This window comes from Echeneis naucrates, chromosome 7, assembly GCF_900963305.1.
Source record: "Echeneis naucrates chromosome 7, fEcheNa1.1, whole genome shotgun sequence".
Taxonomy (NCBI): Eukaryota; Metazoa; Chordata; class Actinopteri; order Carangiformes; family Echeneidae; genus Echeneis; species Echeneis naucrates.
Genome location: NC_042517.1, coordinates 12,148,939 through 12,169,832, shown reverse-complemented (window position 1 = coordinate 12,169,832; position 20,894 = coordinate 12,148,939). Strand labels below are relative to the sequence as shown.

General features: G+C 39.4%; 1 protein-coding gene across 1 annotated transcript in view; it reads left to right on the top strand.

The window, feature by feature from the left end:
- The window catches only part of cpne5a (copine Va), a 60,824-nt gene that overhangs the window by 32,984 nt on the left and 6,946 nt on the right, over positions 1-20,894 (top strand). The window contains exons 9-17 of the mRNA XM_029505434.1: positions 1,664-1,767; positions 2,013-2,117; positions 5,106-5,147; positions 5,428-5,503; positions 7,448-7,501; positions 7,921-7,982; positions 17,495-17,541; positions 18,690-18,871; positions 20,576-20,703. Of these exons, the coding sequence (XP_029361294.1) occupies positions 1,664-1,767; positions 2,013-2,117; positions 5,106-5,147; positions 5,428-5,503; positions 7,448-7,501; positions 7,921-7,982; positions 17,495-17,541; positions 18,690-18,871; positions 20,576-20,703 (800 nt within the window). The remainder of the gene's footprint in view (positions 1-1,663; positions 1,768-2,012; positions 2,118-5,105; positions 5,148-5,427; positions 5,504-7,447; positions 7,502-7,920; positions 7,983-17,494; positions 17,542-18,689; positions 18,872-20,575; positions 20,704-20,894) is intronic.

Genomic DNA, 20,894 nt, shown 5'->3' with positions numbered 1-20,894 from the left:
ATTTAATGCTGACAAAAACCAAAAGAACATCAAAGACGTAGATTTATTTAGAATCTGGCCATGTAAGTGTACATATGAGCACAGAGACACTGTTTGGTTCTAAGTGGAATACAAGTTGGACGCAATGGTGCCAAAATATTGCAAATTAGCATACAATATAATTTCACACTGCAAGTAGCTTTTTATAGTGGTGAAACATAAATTTTCCACTACATTCCCTTCTTTGCGCCTTGGGTGCTGTATATTAGGTTTTTACATACCCGCTCCTGTTTCTAAGTCTACAAATCGAGCCACGCTGTGACACTGGAAAGTTATAAGTTGTTGTAAATTGCCAGAACTGAATGGTGGATTGCTGAAAAACTTGAATGATTGACATCAATCCAAAAAAAAAAAAAAAAAAAAAAAAAATTGAATAAGAATTAGCTCGTTCTCCATATTTAGCAGAAACACAAAAAAATAATAACAGAAAAAAATAGGAAATACAATTAGATATGCAACAACCCATTTACTCACCACTAGCAGTTTTAATCAGTCTTTGATTTTGCTTCAGCAATTCCATAAAGTTGGTTTGAAAAGTAAACTGCTTTTGAAAAAGCATAGTCATAATCAAATTAGTTCAGTTTTCAGGTGAATGCGCTTGATTTTAATATATTGATGAACCTTGGCAGTTGTGTCAGAAATAGAGGTTGGTTCGTGTCATGTCTGTGTCCATGTGATGTGATGGGGGTTAGTGGGAAGCAGGTCAGAGGCAGAGTGCACCACACTGATGTGGGTCAAATCAATCAATAAAGCCCTGCCCAGCAGCATGCTGATTCTCATCTAATAGCTGCTGTAGAAAACCCAAAAGCTCGAGAGATCAGCTGGGTGAATATGCTTTTTTTTTTTTTTTTTTTTGCGAGTTCAACGCTCGAATTGTCTCCTGATATCACATCTCATTTTATTTCCATATGCAGTCTGTTTTGGTGGAAGCTTTTTTTTTTTTTTTTTTTGAGATAAATGCTGTCAGTGAAAGAGTGCAGAATGTCTTCTGATGCGGTTGTTCACCTGTCCAGTCCGTGCTCAGCATACAGCGTCATTACCATATACAACACAAACTAATATCTTGACCATCCGGAGATCTGGAGCCAAGGGCATTATGGGGCATGTTCATTGTCCTTCTAATGGCAGCACACACTGAAATGTGGCCCAAATGAGTGTAATTATGGTAATACCAGTCTTTCTAATGTAGCATTAGCTGCACTCACACCCTCAACATCCTTTTTGTACACAGCTCCCCTCCCTCATGTGGACGGTTGCTAGAATCCATTTCTCTGCCTCTGCGTGGTCTCTCATTCTATTACTCTGATTATATTCATCACAGCAATGTACTTTTTTTTCTTTTTGATATCCCTTATCCCATCTACTGTTGTCCTACAGTTGCATTATAAAGAAATGGTATTGAATACATTTCTACTTTTTGGAAACTAGAGACCAGTGGTTGGTTTCACTCTGCTCTTATTAGGATTCTGTCAACACTTTGCTATCATTTGGTGCTTCAGTGCTGTTATATCTTGGCACACAGCATGTATAAACAAACAACAGGAGACAAATAGAGGCAGGAGCATGGATTTACAATGTCATTTGCTTTTTGTATTTTCATTTCTGTGATTTTCTTTGTCTGTAGGACTGTGCCACGATGCAATTCTGTGCCAACAAACTGGATAAAAAGGACTTCTTTGGAAAATCAGACCCCTTCATGGTATTCTACAGAAGCAACGAGGATGGCACGTGAGTTTCCTTCTTGCTTTTGACTTCCCAGAGGGTTTTTCATTTTGGTTAATCAACTAGGGTAGGAGGGTATGGAAATCAAAGTAGATGGGAACCAAGGTCAAGAGAATTAGATTAAGATCCCTTGAACTCAGCTGCTTACAGATATCTTTATGCATAAGTGGCCCCAGGAGGGGCAAATTAAAATGGGAAGATTTTATCTAAGTTTTTCTTTCTTATAAATCTCTGATGACCTGCATCTCTAGATTCACCATTTGCCACAAGACAGAGGTGGTGAAGAACACACTAAACCCCGTGTGGCAGCCATTTTCCATCCCAGTCAGAGCGCTCTGCAATGGAGACTATGACAGGTAGGATGAGTGATGATGTATAATAAAGTCTTCTGCACACACAAACACTCACACATAGCACACTCACTCAGATCCACTGTGTTTTTCCAGTGAAAATCAAAACCACGCAGAGCTTCAGTATGCACTGGACTTATTTCAAAAAGGGCTAGGTGCATCAAATTTAGATGCCAAGGGAAAATAAATATCAAAGTAAAGTGACATGAGTGACTGTAGCTGTCACTCTATAGACGTTGACAGATAGCCATGAGAGTCTGTAGAAATCATCAGAGTACGTGTCAAACCTTGCCCTCTACACCACGGCGGGTGTCAACACAGGCTCTTCACTTCGATCCTGGCTGTGCTCACCTGCCTGGAGAATGTAACTGGGTCAGACAGGTAGTGCAGAAACATGAATATGCTTAAATCTTTTTGAGGATTTTGATGGTAAGATAAATCTACAGCTGTTGAGCGTTTCCACAGCTTTTCACATCATACATCTACAGTATCTTCAATTTTAAAGATGCTGAAAAGAAATTTTAGCAGGTGGAAAGTCATAGCATTAGAAAAGCAGGCATGGTGTGGTGATCAAAACTGCCCTGGTTCTGACTCCCAAAGATGATTTGATTCAGCCATTCTGTCAGATGTGCAGACCTTCCTACTTTACAGACTACATACATTTCCCACATTCAGCTCCTGCATTTCACTTGTATTTTTTATTTATTTATTTTTTGTTTATTCCATTAGATTTTTATAATCACACATCTCAAACATGGGGCTGTACAAAGACCTCCATTCTTAGCTCCCAGATTTGTTGCTAATGACTATGAAGAAAAGGGACCTGTGAAAATATGAAGGATGCCATTCACACAGTTGGAAAAGATGAACTTCCTAGAAGATTTAGGTCCAGTTCTGAAATGTCTGATGTTGGTCAAACGACCAGAAAATGGCAGATTTTCAATGGATTTCTTGGTGTATTCCTTGATTTGCTACATTAACACATGAATACTGTATATCCCTCATGCCATTTCCATTTCTTGATTCCAAGTTAATCAGTCAAATCTGTTCAGGTGTCATAAAGTGAAACCTTTGCCATTTTCCACTCATGCAGTAGAAGCAGAAATGAGAGAATAATTCTCTGTAATTCTGCTCTACATTACCCTGATCATGCTGGAAGAAAATGACATAAGAGAGAATTGAGGGTGACTGACACATCACTCGGGAATCATCAGCCACGTTGGCAGTTATGTCAAAACACATCAATTTTATTTCCTCTGTCAGTCAAGAATAGACAGAAGTTTGATCATTCTCTCACCCTGATGCCTGAATGTCTGTCACTTTTATATATGTTGTTTCAGTATTTAGAGGGGAACAAGCAACAGTTTTTAGCACAGATTCACATCACAGTTCTTTCCTCATCTGTATCTGCTCCAAATAGATGAAAATGTGTGTGAGGTAGGGAAATGCATAAAGTGCAGACGGAAAGAGTTCAGATTATCATTTACAAAGCAGGAGTCCGGGTTCAGGTAAGCTCAGAGGCTGCTTTATTCAAAGGAGGGTTCGTTACCGGGAATTCAGAAGGGCCCAGGCAGCGGTGCAAATCTGGCAGGCAAAAACTCAGGAAACCAGGAACACGGAACAAGGTCGCACAGAAAAATCACTCAGAAGAACAATAAAAGGCTGGACCGCTAACAGGGACTCAATAAGCTGATCTGGCAAGAAGGGGAAAGGGAACAAAGCTTTTATACACAAGGGAGACGCGATAAAAGATACACAGGTAAAACACATCAAGACAGGGCACCCAATCACAGGAGGAAAAGGCTTAGCAAGAAGATGACAGGACGTGAAGAGACAAAGACAGAAAACTGAGTTAAACCCAACTGCAGACACTTGACAAACCAGCTAATCATGTAACAGGTCAAGACAACAGGGAAGCCCTTCATTGCCCTGCGTCTGTTTGATTCACAGCAACGAACGGTGGGGGAGGAAGGTGAACCACTGATCTTCCTAAAATAGAGGAGAAGCACTTTCCTCGTGCTCTGTGAATTACTTATTTTATTTTATTTTATTTATTTATTTATTTTTTGCCTTCCAGCATATTTCAGGAACTTGCTGAAAAATTTCCCTCTCAAGAGGTTGTTTTTTTTTTTTATTTTTAGCATGTGTGGAGAAAATGCTTTACCAAGACATCTGGCAACTCTGTCAAGCTGCTCTCTGCGCTGTGAGAAACAGAATCTCAACAACCACTTACTATCATTAAGGCCAGTTTACCAATCCACTCAAAAAGCATTCAATTTATGTAAGGCTGACTTATTGGTCTCAGGCCCAGTGGAGTGTTTCGTTAAAGATTTACCATTAGCTAATGAATTTTCAAAACTCGCTCTAAATTTGCAAAACAGTGACGCTTCAAAGCTGGAACAAAATCTTGCCCTTATTTTGTTTTCATTGTGAAAAATATGAAGATGCTGGTGTATACAGACCCGACCTGATCTTCTGTTAGAAAGGCTACAGCAATCTACAGTTTCAATCAACAGCCTGTATTTACAGAGGCAGAGGTGCATATTGAATCCTGTCTCCAGTGTTAATGGAGAGTATGAAAGTTGTTGTTATCGCGTCATGAATCCATGAAGCTATAACGGCAGCACTAACTCTCCCACTGTGTCTTTCTGGACATGAAATTTATGGAGTGCACATATTGAGTGATGTAACAGTCATCGATGCGGTCTCACAAGAGAGCCATAGGTCGGGACAGAGCGGTGAAATCTGCGTATTCAGGAAGATTTTTGCACCTTTTGCATGCAAAGCACAGCAGGCCCACTAAGGCTGATTTATTCAACCTTCAGTAACAATTAATGAGCGTTAATAGCTTGTTTTATGCTGCGTCATGTCAGGAATGTTCCCTATCAAATTTCTCTCAAGGACGTTGAGGGAGTGGCTCATAAATTACTTAGATGTGCTCACGCAAACAAACTCATCCTCTCTCCTCTGATTCGCTTTTGATTTGTTTCATAGGACGATCAAAGCGGAGGTCTACGACTGGGACAGAGACGGGAGGTAGTGCTCATTTATGCCGTCTTTGATATGTTTTTTGTCTTACACAGAGTCACAGTTTATCTTTAAAAACCTCTTTGAATTAAATTATATTTCCTCAGAAACATATCCCATATAGTCACATTCCCAGCTTTACTGCTATGAATCTTTCATTGAAAATGCATTATCGCCACATATCTGTCTGTCAGTAGCTGTGATTTAAGTCCTTCAGCTTCTATTATGTTTTGCCTTTCGTTGTTGTACCTCCTGAACAGTGTGTGATGATTTCTTTGCCTTTCTCCAGCCATGACTTCATCGGCGAATTCACAACGAGCTTCAAAGAGCTGTGTCGGGGTCACAGCCAGTTAAACATCTATGAGGTGAGTGGAGATAAAAACACTGTCAATATTGTTATCAGCCTCTCATGTTCCCTCAGCGCTCAGAATCCTCTGTAAAATAGCAACCGTGGTTTCATTTGATTTTGATGGTTGTAACTTACTTTTTCCTGCTTTAATTCTTTGATTTCTTTAAACTACTGCAGATCAGAATTCAGGTCACACTGCAAATCTTTACCTCCTGCATATCCACCTCTGACACTGTGATACATAATACACCAACTGTACTGGTACTGTACCAAGACAGATTTGCGTGCAAACCGTTAATAAATGAACTTTTGATGCAACTTTAAATAAAAAGGGACACTAACAAGGGCACCAAAAAAAAACATATCCCAATTTTCTGGGTGCCAGTTTGAAAAAGAAAAAAAAAAAATTCGATTTAAGAGCCAATAGATGTGCCCTTTGGCTCAGCAAGGTCTTGTTATCCAAGGTTTAATGACAGGAAACTCTCCACGCCTTGGTTGTTTGAGCCACATTCTGGCAATTTGAGATTAAAAGCAAACCACCTCTGTCACTCCACGGTCGATCCGGCATTAAACATCGCTGAAGTTAAGTGGCGCAGCCCACCAGATGGGGAAAGGTGCTTCCGTGCTGAGAATACAAATGGGAATCCTACAGAATTAGCCTGCTGATTGGACTTTTTTGGATGGTCCTTTGAGGGTCAAACTGGGTATTACTGTTTGGCGCTGAGGGGCTCCTATCAGTCCCTGGCCATTAAATCACTTGCCATGTTACATTAGCCTCTGAATTAGCCATGGCGGGGAATTAAGGAAAGAACAAATCCAACGAGGAGAGTGAGTAGTGGAAAAGAAGGGGGATAGGTAAAGACAGTGAGGACAACAGAATGAGTGAGTGGCATGAAAAGCTGCCCTGCTGACTCAGCAGAAGAAGATGCATCCATTACCCTTCTAGAAACCTTTCTATTTTCATCAGAAAAAGAAACTGAGCAGTTTCTACGTTCCTTCTTTTTTCCAGGTCAGTGCCCTTGAAACGGGTTCATGAAGTGGCCAAAAAGTATATTTGTCATCTGTGAAAAGGTAGCCTCATGAAGAATTTGAATAGGTCACAGGCCGCAGTGTTTGACTCTTCCTGTGTATTCAGCCTGACATCAAAAGGCCTGCAAACATTAGCTCCGTGAGTTGAGGTGACAGCGAGCTAATGCTAGCAGAGGCTGACGTAAACGAAGGTGATGTTGCTGCAACGCCAAGCAAACTTAGTTGTGCAGACTGATGGCCACGGCGCCATGAGGCATCATCTGTGTTCTCAGAGTTGACAAAAACAGAATGGAGGAATAAAGCCCACGGAAAGAACATGGAATACCTTTTCCTTTATTATCCAGCTTACTTTCCTCCAGGCATGTGTTCAACATTTGTGTGCAGGCTCACAGAATGAAGTCGATATATTTGACCTTCATATCTTACTGTTGCACACATGTTTTTGGCCACAAGCTCTGACTGTAACATTAATTCAAAGCCATGAAATCTATACTTGTGCATGATCATCTCTCCATATGCTTGTGCATTTTTTGCATATATCCACACAATTGTGAATTTGCAGAGTATGTTTTTTAGTTGGAAATGGTCACCATTGTGTGGATTACAAATAAATGGTTTTTGGATCGGTATAGCACATATGTTCCACATCCCGAAAACCCGGTTTTATGCATGTACTATATAGCACACTATAGGCGCTTATAAAAATCCCCTTGAATAATCTGTGTCTTGCTGCGAGGCATGATCAATGTTATCTCATTCTCACCCACTGCTGTTATTCGATTCAGACCCTATGCTCCATTACCTTTACAGACATGGAGTAGGAGGACAAAGATGTTTTTATCACTTGCCCAAGGGGGGCATAGAAAGGATTGTGCTCTAAGTTTACATTATCATTATCCTCCTTTTCTTTTCACTTCTGCCTTTATACCAGGTGGTGAATGCCAAGAAGAAAATCAAGAAAAAAAGATACATCAACTCTGGGACGGTGAGACTCAGTTCTAAGATAAGCGCACACCTCCCCGTGCACTCACACACCTGTCCTCCTTTGCTTTTGTATTCATCAGGAAGTTTCCTGTAAGTGGATTGCATGGAGCAGTGCAGCGCTGTTAAATGGTTTCATTCTGTTCTCAGGCTTTTTGAACGAGACAATGAATTTTAAGCAGACAGGAAAACTTTCTTTTCTACAAGCTAAAGCTTGTAGGAAAACATAAGGGAACTCTTGTCCTGTCACTTTTTTGTAATTGCGATGCTAATATGCTGCTCAAATGTCAAAATTATTCTGCATGGAGAATTCATCTTTTGTGATTAGCTCAGAGGTCAGAGTTAAAGTGTAAATTGACGGATTCCTCTTTTCCTGTGCATTCTTCTAGCTTATATATATTCTGTGTGGACCTTTTCTCTCAGGTGTCCCTGTTGTCATTCAATGTGGAGTCAGACCACACCTTCCTGGATTACATCAAAGGAGGGTAAGTCCACTGTTTCTACTCTTTACATACACTCAGGACATATTAATGTGTTAGCTTTGTCGTGGGTTTGAACAATAGATCCAGAGATCTGACAGCAATGACTTCATTTTCATAAAGCCCCCTGCAAGGTCCTTTAGCGTCACATAACTTGTTACTGAACAGGTTGACATTACAAAATTGTTTTCACTTTCAGCTGCTGAAGAAGGAAACTGTCTGTGCCCACCTTAAGTGTGCACTTTAGACATTTGGCTAACTAAACACATTTTTTCATGTAAATTAAAATGAAAATAAATGAAATAAAAGGAGGAGTAGATGTAATTTCAGAAAATAAAAAAGACATATCAGCCACAAATATTCATTCTGTACAGATGACGCTATGTATTATATTATTTGTACCTAAAACGTATCAGTTGTCGTGTCATACATTTGTCCACTTCATCTGTCCCATTCAGTGTGAATTGTGTGACAAGGTAATAAAAAAAAAAAAAAAAACAAAACAAAAACAAAGCGAAGAACTGTAAAGGGTAAATTTAGCTGCTGGTTATGTTCATTTCTATTGTGTGCTTGTGGGCTATGTGGTCAATGAGAAGACTGCATTTTAGCGTGATGTAGCACACAATGCTGCAGGTGAGGTCCTGCAGGGTGCCGGCATCTCACTATTATTGCATAAATGCCATCAAGCAGCCACCTCATAAAAGTAAAAGTAACATTTCTGCTTGGCTGAAAACACAACAACAACCTTATCCTACTGTTGGCACCAAAAAGCATGACCACTTTTTTTTTTTGATGAGTGGGGCATTAAAAACACAAACCCTTATTGTCACCTGCCTATCCAGTACCTTTGCTGTCCAGCAACCCTCCTGTCCCTGTCCCTCCTGTCCCCTGTCCCTCCTGTCCCTGTCCCTCCTGTCCCCTGTCCCTCCTGTCGCTTTGACGGCTTATCCCTGCATTTTCTCATAGAGCAACAGTCCAACTGTTCTGTCATGTGTTCATAGTCAAAGTGATGCAGTGTTTTATTTTGGAGCTGGTAATGTTATGAGTCAAGTACCAACTGCGGTGTTTATAGAATGAACTTCGCCTCAGCAAATCATTTTCAAACCACGAGGTCACTTTACTGAACTCTGGAGTCTCGGTCTTCACACGCTCAGGATTAGAAATCAGTCAACAGTGGGACATAACTAGTTTACTGAAACCTGCAGCAGAAACGTCACTGCTGTGACTGATACGTGGAAATTGGGTAGAAAATCGGTGCTGTGAGGTTTAATACAGTAGATTTAAATGCATTACTTTAGCTCCTGTGACTCATCATCTTCCCCATTTCTCCTGCTGCCCATCACAGTACAAGCACCTGTCCGCATTCTCCTCACTGGTTATTGACCGCAGTTAGTGAGTGGCCTTGAATTTTCCTTGTGAGTTGAGTCTGACCTCAACGGAGATGATCTTGTCCACAGCCAAATCTACAGTGTGTATGAATACGGATGACTGTGATGAAATATGATGAAGATCTGAGGGCTTAATTAAGCCTGGACTCCCTGTCACATATGGAAATGTTTCTCGGTGGATCACTGGCTGCCCTGGTTTTAGTTTCCTGCTGCTTTACTACTGATGGCTGAGTGTCCCAGATCTGTCCAGTTGGTCTCTCTCCAGCTCACACAAATGGCTACATGTACAAAGGCTGAACACAAACACACACACAGAAAGTAACAGTGTTTCTGTCCTTCCCTTAACTACTTGTTTGCATCAGATCAAGTTTGTCCTTTAGATGTTGACAGAAAATGGACGACAAAGAAAAATTGGCATACATTAAGTACTAATACACTATAGAGTCAAATTAAAATGTATAGCATGACACTCATGTCCCAGAGCTGGGGACAGCTGTGACTGAAAGCTCTGTGTTGTTGGTTTGCCTGCCCATAAATGAGTCCGTCCTCTGTCTGTTTAATTTTTATGAATGTGAAATCCCAGGATTGCTTTGAGGGCATTTCTTCAAACACAAAACGCAACATCTAGTGCAACTATGAGGAGAGTAAAAAATGAAAGCTTTACTTGGTTCAGAGGTCTTTCTAACCACCACTAACCGGACAGACTGTCTAATGCACGCAATAATGCAGCCAATCCAACACAAAAAAAGCTTCATAAACACTGATCTAGTTCAAGCATTACTAACTCTTACTGGTTGCATACACAGTTCCAAAGTGGAGATTTTACTTTCCTAATTGTAATCAATATTGCTGCTGAGTGTTTGAGCTGCACCTTCTGTTTGGTAATAAACTAGTAAATGTTATGCATTCAAAGATGGCCCCCCTGAGAGACTCTCCCCAGTGGACATCTTGGATTTAATCCAAATAGGTGATGTGTAGCATGTAGTAGCATGTGCAGCAAGTCCATTCATTAAGGGAATTTTGAGGTAAAAGAGAGGCTTTAATTTCATGGAGGCGTGAACATGAATTTGATTGTGCTCTAATTGACAACATGCAGTGTGCAGTCTTAACTTTTTTATAAGACCTATAACAAAGGACAAGCCTTTGTTGTATCTTCTCAAATAAGAATTGAATTCTTAGACATCAGTTGGTTGACACAGCTTTTTATCTGTCAAGTTAAAGGAGAAGTGGAAACCTTTGCATGAAACTGTTTTGGACAGAAATGCGAGAGCGATTACCCCATTTATTATTGTGGCCAGCATAGGGATTGAAGCATTATGCAAAGTGGTTTTTCATCTTTTTGTTAGAGACATTTAGAGATGTTAAAAGCCCATTGCTTCTTTTGGTGCAGTGCCCGGGAGAAGGAATGATGACAAAGGCTATTGCTTTAAAAACACTCCGGGATCAGGGAAATTTTTCAGAAACATGAAATCCCTGAAATGAAATCACTTCAGCATCAGATGTTGTGATAGTTTCTCTTGAGGTCTTTTAAATCATCACAGAAGACTTGCTGTAGCGTCTGTGCCTCCTGTTGTCGTTGTCTCCCTGATGTTTTCCAGGAGAAGTGTTCTCTCTAATGGACGTCTTTGTGTATTTAAATTTTTATATAGAGCCAAACAGATGACAAAAGTGTGGAAGAAAACATGACAAGCTGGCTATCTCTGTGTTCTGCCATCAAGCCTATCACTATCTCTACTTTTCTATTTATGTTTTCCATTTTTCTGCACTGTGCTCTTGTATCTCTGGAGCCAGAGAGCTGAACATAAACCAACTGCACAGGCATCTGTGCAGCTATTAGTGCCATCGACATTAATCTGAGAATGATACACTGATTATATTTTACATGTAGAAGATTTAATGCAGCATTTGACTCTTTACATTAGGGAATAGAACAACGTGGATGGCACCCCTGCATCTTAAATGTAAAGGACCTCATGGATTCAGAAAATAACTTTTTCCCCCACTTAATTACGCTTATTTAATCATTTAATTGAAACATTTATATTTTGATTTGACACTAACACTTATTAGAATTATCAATACTTTAGTTCAGTCTCTAACAGATGATCCACTATTACTAATTACGGTTCTGACTGGTGACACTAAAACACTTGCCTATAATTTATATTTTCCTTTTTTTTTTTAGCCTGTTTTTTATTTTGCTGGTTCCTAGAATGTGATATTTTGTTGTTGGAGGTGTATCATAGTTATAAATGACCTCACTTTGGACTATTTCTATAGTCTGTTTGTTTGTTTTGAACTAAAAACTCAATAAATGTTTCATTGAGATGAATTCTTAAGGGCAGCCTCCATGACCCCAAATCATCGATTCATATTATCAAATATATAAATATTTAATCAAGTTTAGGTAGGTTTCTCCTGGGAGCTCTATTTCTGCTGACATCACAAGAACAGATTTTTGTTTTCTTGTAGTTCTTTGTAGGACTTTAACCCACTATTTGTACAGTATATACAAGCCAAGATTTACTTTCATATTATTTGTGAACAGAACCCAATGTTGGCAGCAGCTGTGGTAGCTAAATGATTTGTGACACCCTTGCAAAGATATTATTTGACTTTGTGAGTTCTGCAATCTTAAATAACTTAATTTATAAAGAAAGAGCAGGAAAATGAAAGATATTGCTTTTAACAGATTCCCAGCTTGGAGCAGATTGCATGACAGGCTGATGAGAAAAACAAATAAGATTACGGTGGAAGGATGAAATAATGATTATGCCGCTTATCCACGGTGGGAAAGATTAACTGTATCTGTGGAAAATGAATCGCCAGACTCAGCGAGCAAGGCGAACTCAAAAGAAGTAGCTGCTGTTTCACCAATTAACCTGGAAAACCTTTAGGCAACTATAGAGTCTTATCAGTCTTTATAGAGGCAGTTTCTTTCCCTGCTGTTAGATTAGGTTTATTTGTATCACCTCTGAACTACTATTGTCTCACAGGGCTTCACATCGCCCACATCTTGGAGATAAATCACACGCCCACAACCTTAACCCTGAAACAAAGGATGAGAAATACTCGCAAAACCTCATTAGAAATGAAGAGATTTGCCCCACTGGGATAGTCAAATATGTGAGGCAGGAAAAGATTTCATTATGTTTTATCAGACAGCTTGAATTATTATCCATACACATATTAGGATGTCTTAACGTCAGGTTTAGATTCAATTCAGCTTTTGTTTGGATTTCATACATCAAACTTACACATTACAATAATTTGTGGGTTTGTGCAGAGCACAGCCACTCCTGTGGGTCACATAGTTTTCATTTGGCATCTGTACTAGCTGAATAAATAAGTTGACTTTTCTTCAATTCATGGAAATGAATAAAATTCCCAAAGAATAATAATATATATATTAAAAAAAAAAGCTCCAACCTGAATGCCTGCCAACATTGCCATTCAGAGAGATGATGGAAAAACATGAGCAAGAGCCGGAACAGAAAGGTGTATTAATCTGATCTGACTCAAATTTCTTATTTTATATTTATTTTAATGATACATCTCCTTTCATGCATGTTTGCGTGGAAGCTCTCTTGATAAAAAGGTCATGACTAGCATACTGTATTTTCTGAAGCAAAGGTTAAAAAAAAAAAAAAGCAATTTTCTTTTCCAGACGTACTGCCACATCCTGACTGGTTTCACACTGAATTGGTTTTTCATTAATTTTCATTAACGTTCAATTGCAGCAAGATTGAGGTAACAGAGGTAATTAAAGTCCAACCTCCATATACTGCTCTGACTCGGAGAGCCTGATGAAATATTTATATTCTTTTGATCACATATTGAAACGTTTCTTTTTAAATTAAAATGTAGTGAGACCTGCTGTGTGATGGCCTCTTTTGTGTGAAGATCTTATTAAGATTTAATAGCTTCATCCTAAATCTCATGTTGACCTGAAATGGGTGACCCTATTGATTTTTTTTTTTTTTTTTTTCCTCTCTTCCCCCCCTCAAATACTGTAGGTTTATGGTCAGACAACAGGCTGCTATTTTACAGGGGTATAAAATTTTCTTTTCCATTTATTTATTTATTTATTTATTTTTTCAAAGGAGCTATTTGTATTTCCGGATTAGTTTTCATTGTGGTCCAAACTTCAATTCTGCCATTGACCGATTGTTGGTCGTGCTCATGTTTGACTTTAAATAGAAGCAGATAGGGATGACTTGGTTGCACATTTCTGTTTTAAGCTTCATCTCAAATTGAGGAAGATGAGAAAAGAAGGAACACTGAGAGAAGTTTAAGTTACAAACCAAACCCATATTTATTTGTAAATATAACAAATAATAATGAAGTATTTAAATCAATTCCCATTAAACTGATGTTGAGAACTGCAACCTCTGAAATTTTTCTTAATTGGGTTTTGAAAAAAAAGAAAAAGAAAAGTATGCATGTATGCATTATTTATTGGTTGCAGTAAAGAAAGAAGGTCTGTGGGTCAGTCCTTCTGGCCTTTTTATACTGATGATGTTTTTAAAGCAGAGGCTGGACAGAATGACAATAAAAGGTAGATGGCAATTAAGAATGCCCAGTTCATGCATTTTAGAAAAAAGGGATACACAAAAGTAGTTTGTTTTGTTTTTTTCATATTGGTTGACTTATAAACATTTATGTGGCTCTACGAATGATTATTTGACTTTTAAATGCGGAATATGCGGAAAATGGTTGGGTGTTACGAAGAGCTTGGTGTCAGAACATAAACACAGCTATGGAAATGTTGTGGCAACGTCAATTATGGATTCTGGGTTGTTGAGGACAAACAAAAAGTAATAAGGTGCAAAACAGCACTTTGTGTTCTTTTTCAGGTGTGCTTAAAATGTCCCCAGAGCTCTCAGCATGTGGTATTATGGGATGGAAGCCAGGTGAGGTCCAGCCAAAGGCTGATATGATGCATTGGTCAGGTCAGGATTTGATGTATTTAGAAATACTTCAAGCCTCTGTTATTTGAAAAATAGGCAAGAACATATTGTCAAACACCACATCATACACTCAGTTGGCAGGTACAATGAGCCAAAGCCAGCACAGTCACTTGTTCAAGGTTTGTGACACAGTTCCACTACACTACATTTTATGTTGTTCAGTCTGTCCTCATTCATGAAAATTGAACAAATAAAACCCGTAATGCAGCATCACGGTAGTGAAGTGTCTCTCGTGAAACTGACATTTGTCACATTTATATATTTGACACAACGTGGCCCAGTTTTTGCTAATTTCAGTGTGGAAGAGAGTGGTGGGTTATATTTGTTGAGTTTATATCATATGTAATATCTGAATGCAGTAGCAGAAATTGTCTTCCTCTTTTTTTTTTTTTTTGTCTTGCTGCTCAAGGTAATATAAGTGTCTTGTAAGCGTGTGTGGGCCGGGGGCACACACGCTTATATGAGACTAAAATAAAAATCTAAATTCTTCGATAAATGTCTGCAGAATAATAGAAATATGCTGTACAGAACATGTATGTGCACCCCACCACCACCACCACCACCCCAAACAAGAAACCTCCACTCTTGTGCTCATCTTTGTGAATTACATTAAACAAGATAAACACTGTGCATTCTGTGCAATCTGTGCATTGCGGCAGTCAGTTTTGGCAGATTTCCAACACATAATGGTGCAACTGCAGGTGTTTACTGTGGCTGTATTCCTTTGCACAATGTTTTACATTAGTTACGACATCCCAATCTGCCCAGATTGCCAAGACTCCAGGGATTTCACATTACGAAGACCCCGGCCATATGGTGTTTGTCTAAATGGAACGTCGAAACACAGAACACAGATACATTTGTACCTATTTCAAACTATAGCTGAGATTCAGGGTGACAAAAAGATGGATTGTGGCGACCAAAAATGAGAGAAGATTTATAAATTTATATGAAGCGATGATGTTGCATTAATTGCATAGAACAATATATCACTCGGTCAAAGAAGTGAAACAGAGCGGACAGTACAGCAGCATCAGACAGCATCAAACTATAAACTATTTGTTGTTGTTGTTGTTGTTTTTTTTTTATTGCAAAAAACATTAAGCTCAAGAAATCCCCACTGCACCCCCACTAAAACTTTTTGAAAAACCTTTAGTGAAACCTAAGCCAGTCAACTGGACGCAGACATGCTGTATGTGTGCTGAGAGATAAATCTCAAACAGGCAGACAAATAGTAATCGTAAAAGGGCCGAGTGTGGCCACGCGCCATTGGGCTGTTTGTGCCACAGTAGTTTTCTCTCATAGATGTGGCACCAGTGAGTGACTGATTGTGAGTGATTTTGGAACCTTTCTAACTGGTGAATCCTTGTGGACAACTACAACTGTGGAAAAGAAGGATATCCATGTGAAGAAAACAGCTCTAATAACCACAACACAAATATTAGGAAATCAAGGCCTATCCACCTTGGAGAGTGTTTGGTCAGATGATGTATGAACATACAAAACCATTTTCAAATAGAGAACTCACCACTCATGTATTACCAAAGAGTATTGGAAAAAAATCATCATTAAACCAGCATTGGAGCAAAGAACACGTTTTCTTAGCCAAATTCTGAATGCTTTCTGATTTCAGGCGAATTTGTGACATTTGGCCTCAAGAGGTCAGCTCCTGCCGTATTGACCCTGTGTCTGAACTCCTAAGGTGCTGGGTGACTTGGTGAAGCCAGAGTTTCTGCTGATGTTACTCAGGCTGCATTTCTGTGGGTTTGTCAGACCAAAAGACTAAAATTCAACTGATAAAAACAGGAATAGCAGAAAAGCACTTTCGAAACACTGGAGCTTTTTGCATGAATTGATTTACTTAACACGCCATTAAAAACAATTTGATGTACTTTCCTTCTTGACCTGACTATTGCTAAGTTCTATTCGTCTTACTCTGCTATCTTTATTAAAGGATCAGGAGTTAAACTGAACAGAGTGAGATGGGAAAGTAATGTACTTCAGCTGACAGCAGGTTAGCAGCTACTGTCTCACTGTTACCCTCTAGGTAGTGCTCTGATGGCCTAATTGGCAGTCTGACTGACATCACTGGTGCTGCCGTTCCCACCGTCCTGGACTCTAACCTACCATTGAGCTTTTCGGGCCAAACATTCAAAACGAACTGCAAAAATCAGCCAAGACTTTCAAACTGAAGCAGCATGCCGCTGGGCAGTCTAGCTCAATGCTGATTAATGAGCTCGGGTCAGTCTCTCCCTCAGAGGAAGCCGTCATTATCTTCAATCCTGTGCTTGTGGGAATATCATAATGGAGGTGAAACCAGGAAGGCAATCAGTGGTAATCCCAGTGAAGGAGCACACACTTTGATCGAAGCCCACCTTCTCTTCTCTCTTTTTCTCTCTCCAGGGAAACTAGCAAATGCGTTGGAGACTTGTTAAACCATGTTTAGTCTCTTTTCAAAGTTTTGCCAATAATTACGAGCTCATGAATTTAATTAATTAATTACTTTAAGCTGCTTTTGCACATTGATGCAGTGAATTGATTGTACTCAAGTAAAACAATGATATGCAAAGAATGTTGATAAAGATTACGGCGGTGGCTATATTGAATAATCTGTTACACAGCATTCAAGATTTTGCATAACTTTGTATAACTGGAAACTGCAGTGAAATAACAACTCTTGAGGAATCTGGATCATTTTCAAATTGAAACTCTGACGCCTTGAAATAATCATCCTTCATGTGATGTTCAGTAAAATCATTAAGCCAGCCGCAGCTAGTTGGGAACCAACTAGGCCTTTAGCAGCTACAGTAGGTTTGGTGGGATGATTTTCAACTCGCCTCTGAGCTATTAAATCTTTAAAATACTGGTTTTGGTTGATGCTGTTCGACCATTAATGCTGTCTCATCTTTATGAATTGAATTATAAAATCTTTGCATTAGATGGAGCAAAAAAGAAAATTGTGAAAATGGAAAGCAGGTTTATTATCAACAGTGTTTCTGATGTATCATTCCTCCCCATGTCTGGTAGATTGACAGGTAGAGCACAGAGTACCGTGAAACAAAAGCGTGCCCATAGCCCATTAAAATTCAGCACTGAGTTTTCCTACCTTTTTTTTTTTTTTTTGTTTAACAGTTTCCTTTCCTCTCTTTATCTGTTCCAGGACTCAGATTCACTTCACAGTGGCCATTGATTTCACAGCATCAAACGGTGAGTGTTTCAGCTACCGCTCTGCTTCCATCTGTCATCTGATGTATCACTGTGACGTTTTCGATGTATCAAAGAGGTGCTGGGATCTTTCTCCCTACTTGTAATATTTTCTCATTTTTCTTTTTGAACTATTTTTATTGAAGTCTTCACACAGTAAATGTGTACAGTAAATGGACAGAGGACATAACAAAAGTGAACAGTTTAAAAAGGGGAACACAATGATGTTTCTAATGGAGCAACAAGCTCTGTATTGAAAAGCACAAAGGGCATATTATACATAGTTACATAGGATGGGATGCTTTATCCATAGGTAGACATACGTGTGCAGAAAAATCACAAAAATGAATGGGAAGCGGGTCAAACATGGATATAGCCACTTAAGAACTTGCTCCTATTGTAAAATAAAACACATGACATCCAACCCTAAAGCTGCATTTATGTGGCATGGAGCTTATTTTAGTTAAGACTGGTCATGGGACATGACTGGGAAAGTCTGATGGCACCGATATATCCAAATTTTTGCTCCATCGACACAAAGACCTGCCTAAAAACCAAACAAACACTGGGACACCTTGTTCCAGTTAAAGTGTCATATTCGGTGTAATTCACATTTTTCTGGGTGCACACTGTAATAAACTCTAGTCTAATGTACAAAACTGTGACACAAGAAACTATCCTGTCATGAAAACACAACAGCTCGATTTACACAGATGTATTTAGAGATCCTGTCCAAATATTTTGTCAGTGCATGCACATTCAGTCATTAAATCTCACTCTGTGCCTTCACTGGATTTGTCACATTTCTATCATTTATATCAGTTTGACTAGTACTGACTTGCCTTTGTGCGAAGGGAAATCTTGGGAAATGAACATTTCCATTGATTCCTATTTGCATGTATATGGGGAAATTTGACTTCAGAATCATGCACAAGAAAAATGTAAACGTGTTCTGCTGCTCTCTTTCAGTAGCTGTCATAACATTGCTGAGTTCCAGTGTGACCAATAAGCCACAGTCACAACAAGCCCAATCTCTTATTCTGAACATCCAATTTGGTCTTGGCTGACTCATGTTTCTGTCACTGCAGCCTTCAGTTCAGCCTCCCTGTGCTGGTTTGCATCACTGAATCTGACTTCTCTTGTCTTGAAAGGAAATCCGTCTCAGTCAACTTCACTGCACTACATGAACCCGTACCAGATGAATGCCTATGCCATGGCCCTGAAGGCAGTGGGCGAGATCATCCAGGACTATGACAGTGATAAGATGTTCCCTGCTCTGGGATTTGGTGCTAAGCTGCCGCCTGATGGGAGGGTCTCCCATGAGTTCCCTCTGGTGAGCAAATTATGGGGCCGTTGAAGATTTACTGGTTGTAAATCAGCATCAGAAGTCTTGATCTAACTCTGTGTGTGTGAATGATTCTCCCACTCCCGCGGCTCTCTCTTTCATGTACAAGTACTCATATTTTCATGTGCAATATAGATGTGTGCATTTTGAGATGAATGCTGCTACACCTCTTACATGCATAATTCAGAGTGAATACCATCTACCTTTTATAGTGCAAATTAGGTTCTGTATGGCTGAAGGATCCTTAAATCAATTTGACTTCTCTCAGCCAGCTAATGGGCTTTGGCTGCTGCATAGTACCGCCTAATGAGGAGTCTGTCTACCGGGCAACGTCTGCATCACTCCATATTGCCATTGGAATTTGCGAATTAAGATTCATCTCACCATATAATTGAAGTCTCATTCTTTCATACTGTAGTCTAGTAAGTCAGTGAGGAAGAAAAGTTGTGCTGTAGTCCAGGGTGAATTATTTGTCATGTGTATTTGGTTAGAAATGGGCCTTGTAGCTAGGGAAGCTAACTTTTGAAGCAAAGTTTGACAAGCATATCTCTAGGAGAATGGAAAGTTTTCAAAAGGGAGGGAGTTTTTTTGAATATTTTATATATATTTTTGAAGAAGCATCAGTGGTGCTTCGGGGCTTCTCCAATTCAGGCATTTCTGCTGCACTGGGTCTATAATATAACAATATAGTAAAACAATAATAAAACCAAATTACTGGTATAAACATAAAATAAAATAATTCAATTGCAGTACAATAAGTTAGCTTCAATTAAATTTTTTACTTCAAAATCTTAAAATGCCCTCCTCAGCATGAAGTAGTTTCTCAGAATTGAGATGACAAATGTTTCACCTCCCAACATATAAATGTATAAATACGAAAGGTGGCAAGCAAACTCATCACTGCTGTGGTTAGAGACGCAGCAGGCTCGACACTTCAAACCACAGAGCGCAGTGAAATACAGTCCTTGTTTTTTCAAAGCTACAACGTGCATGATCTTTAAATCAAACCTGTGCTACCGTGGAGAGGAAACCGAGACCCACCCAGCCATGTACACTGTTCTGGTTAATGCAGGAGTTGGGACCTTGGTATCCAGTGAGTCAGTAGCAACAGCTTCATGGAGATAACACTAGCTTGAAGCCTCAGAGTGAGAGGAGTAGTAGACCAGAACCGCATTAACTGGACTGACATGGTGACTTTGACTTTCTGTGATTGGTGAAAAAGCTGAGTTTTTAGAGGGGAATATCTCTGCAAAGCTGCTGTTCGATGATCCTGGTTGACAGAGGCGTTGGGCAGCTCATCTCCTCAGTAAGATCATTTTTGTAGCATACTTCAACAAAACCTAGTAGATAGCCAGATAGTTCCCTAAGGAGTTGGTGGAGACCCAAAGCTGGGCTAAAAGAAAGTGATTTTGGACCTGGAATGTTCAGATGGAGTGAGAAACAACTTTTAATGTTATTAAAGGAATAAATGAGCTGCTGTGTGCTAACAAGCTCAGCATATCACCTTGAGTGTGTGCCTATTCATGTTCACTACTTGTTTCTATTCCCAGCAAAAGACCAATAATATTATTATTGGAGATTTAAATCCTGCATTAATGAATTGACAGTGGTTGTTGTACCAACAATCAATTGTTAAATCTATCACTGTTGTAATCAACTCTCGCTTTGTGTTTTTTGTTTTGTTCTTCTCAGAACGGCAACATTGAGAACCCATACTGTAATGGTATGGAGGGGATTCTCGAAGCTTACCATCAAAGCCTTAAGACAGTTCAACTGTACGGACCCACCAACTTCGCCCCCGTTGTTAATCATGTGGCAAGGTACAAACATAAATATCTTTCCCAGCGAACACATCAGAGCAGTTGTCCTTTCTTTCAAAGTCAGCCTGTAAATTATCGTCAGTAGGCAGACATGCCATCAGAGATATTGAGACGGTGAGTGATGGTTCCTCAACAAATTGAGCAGAACTAATGAAGGGAAAATAAACAATCAGCCATCAGGCTTAGATAAA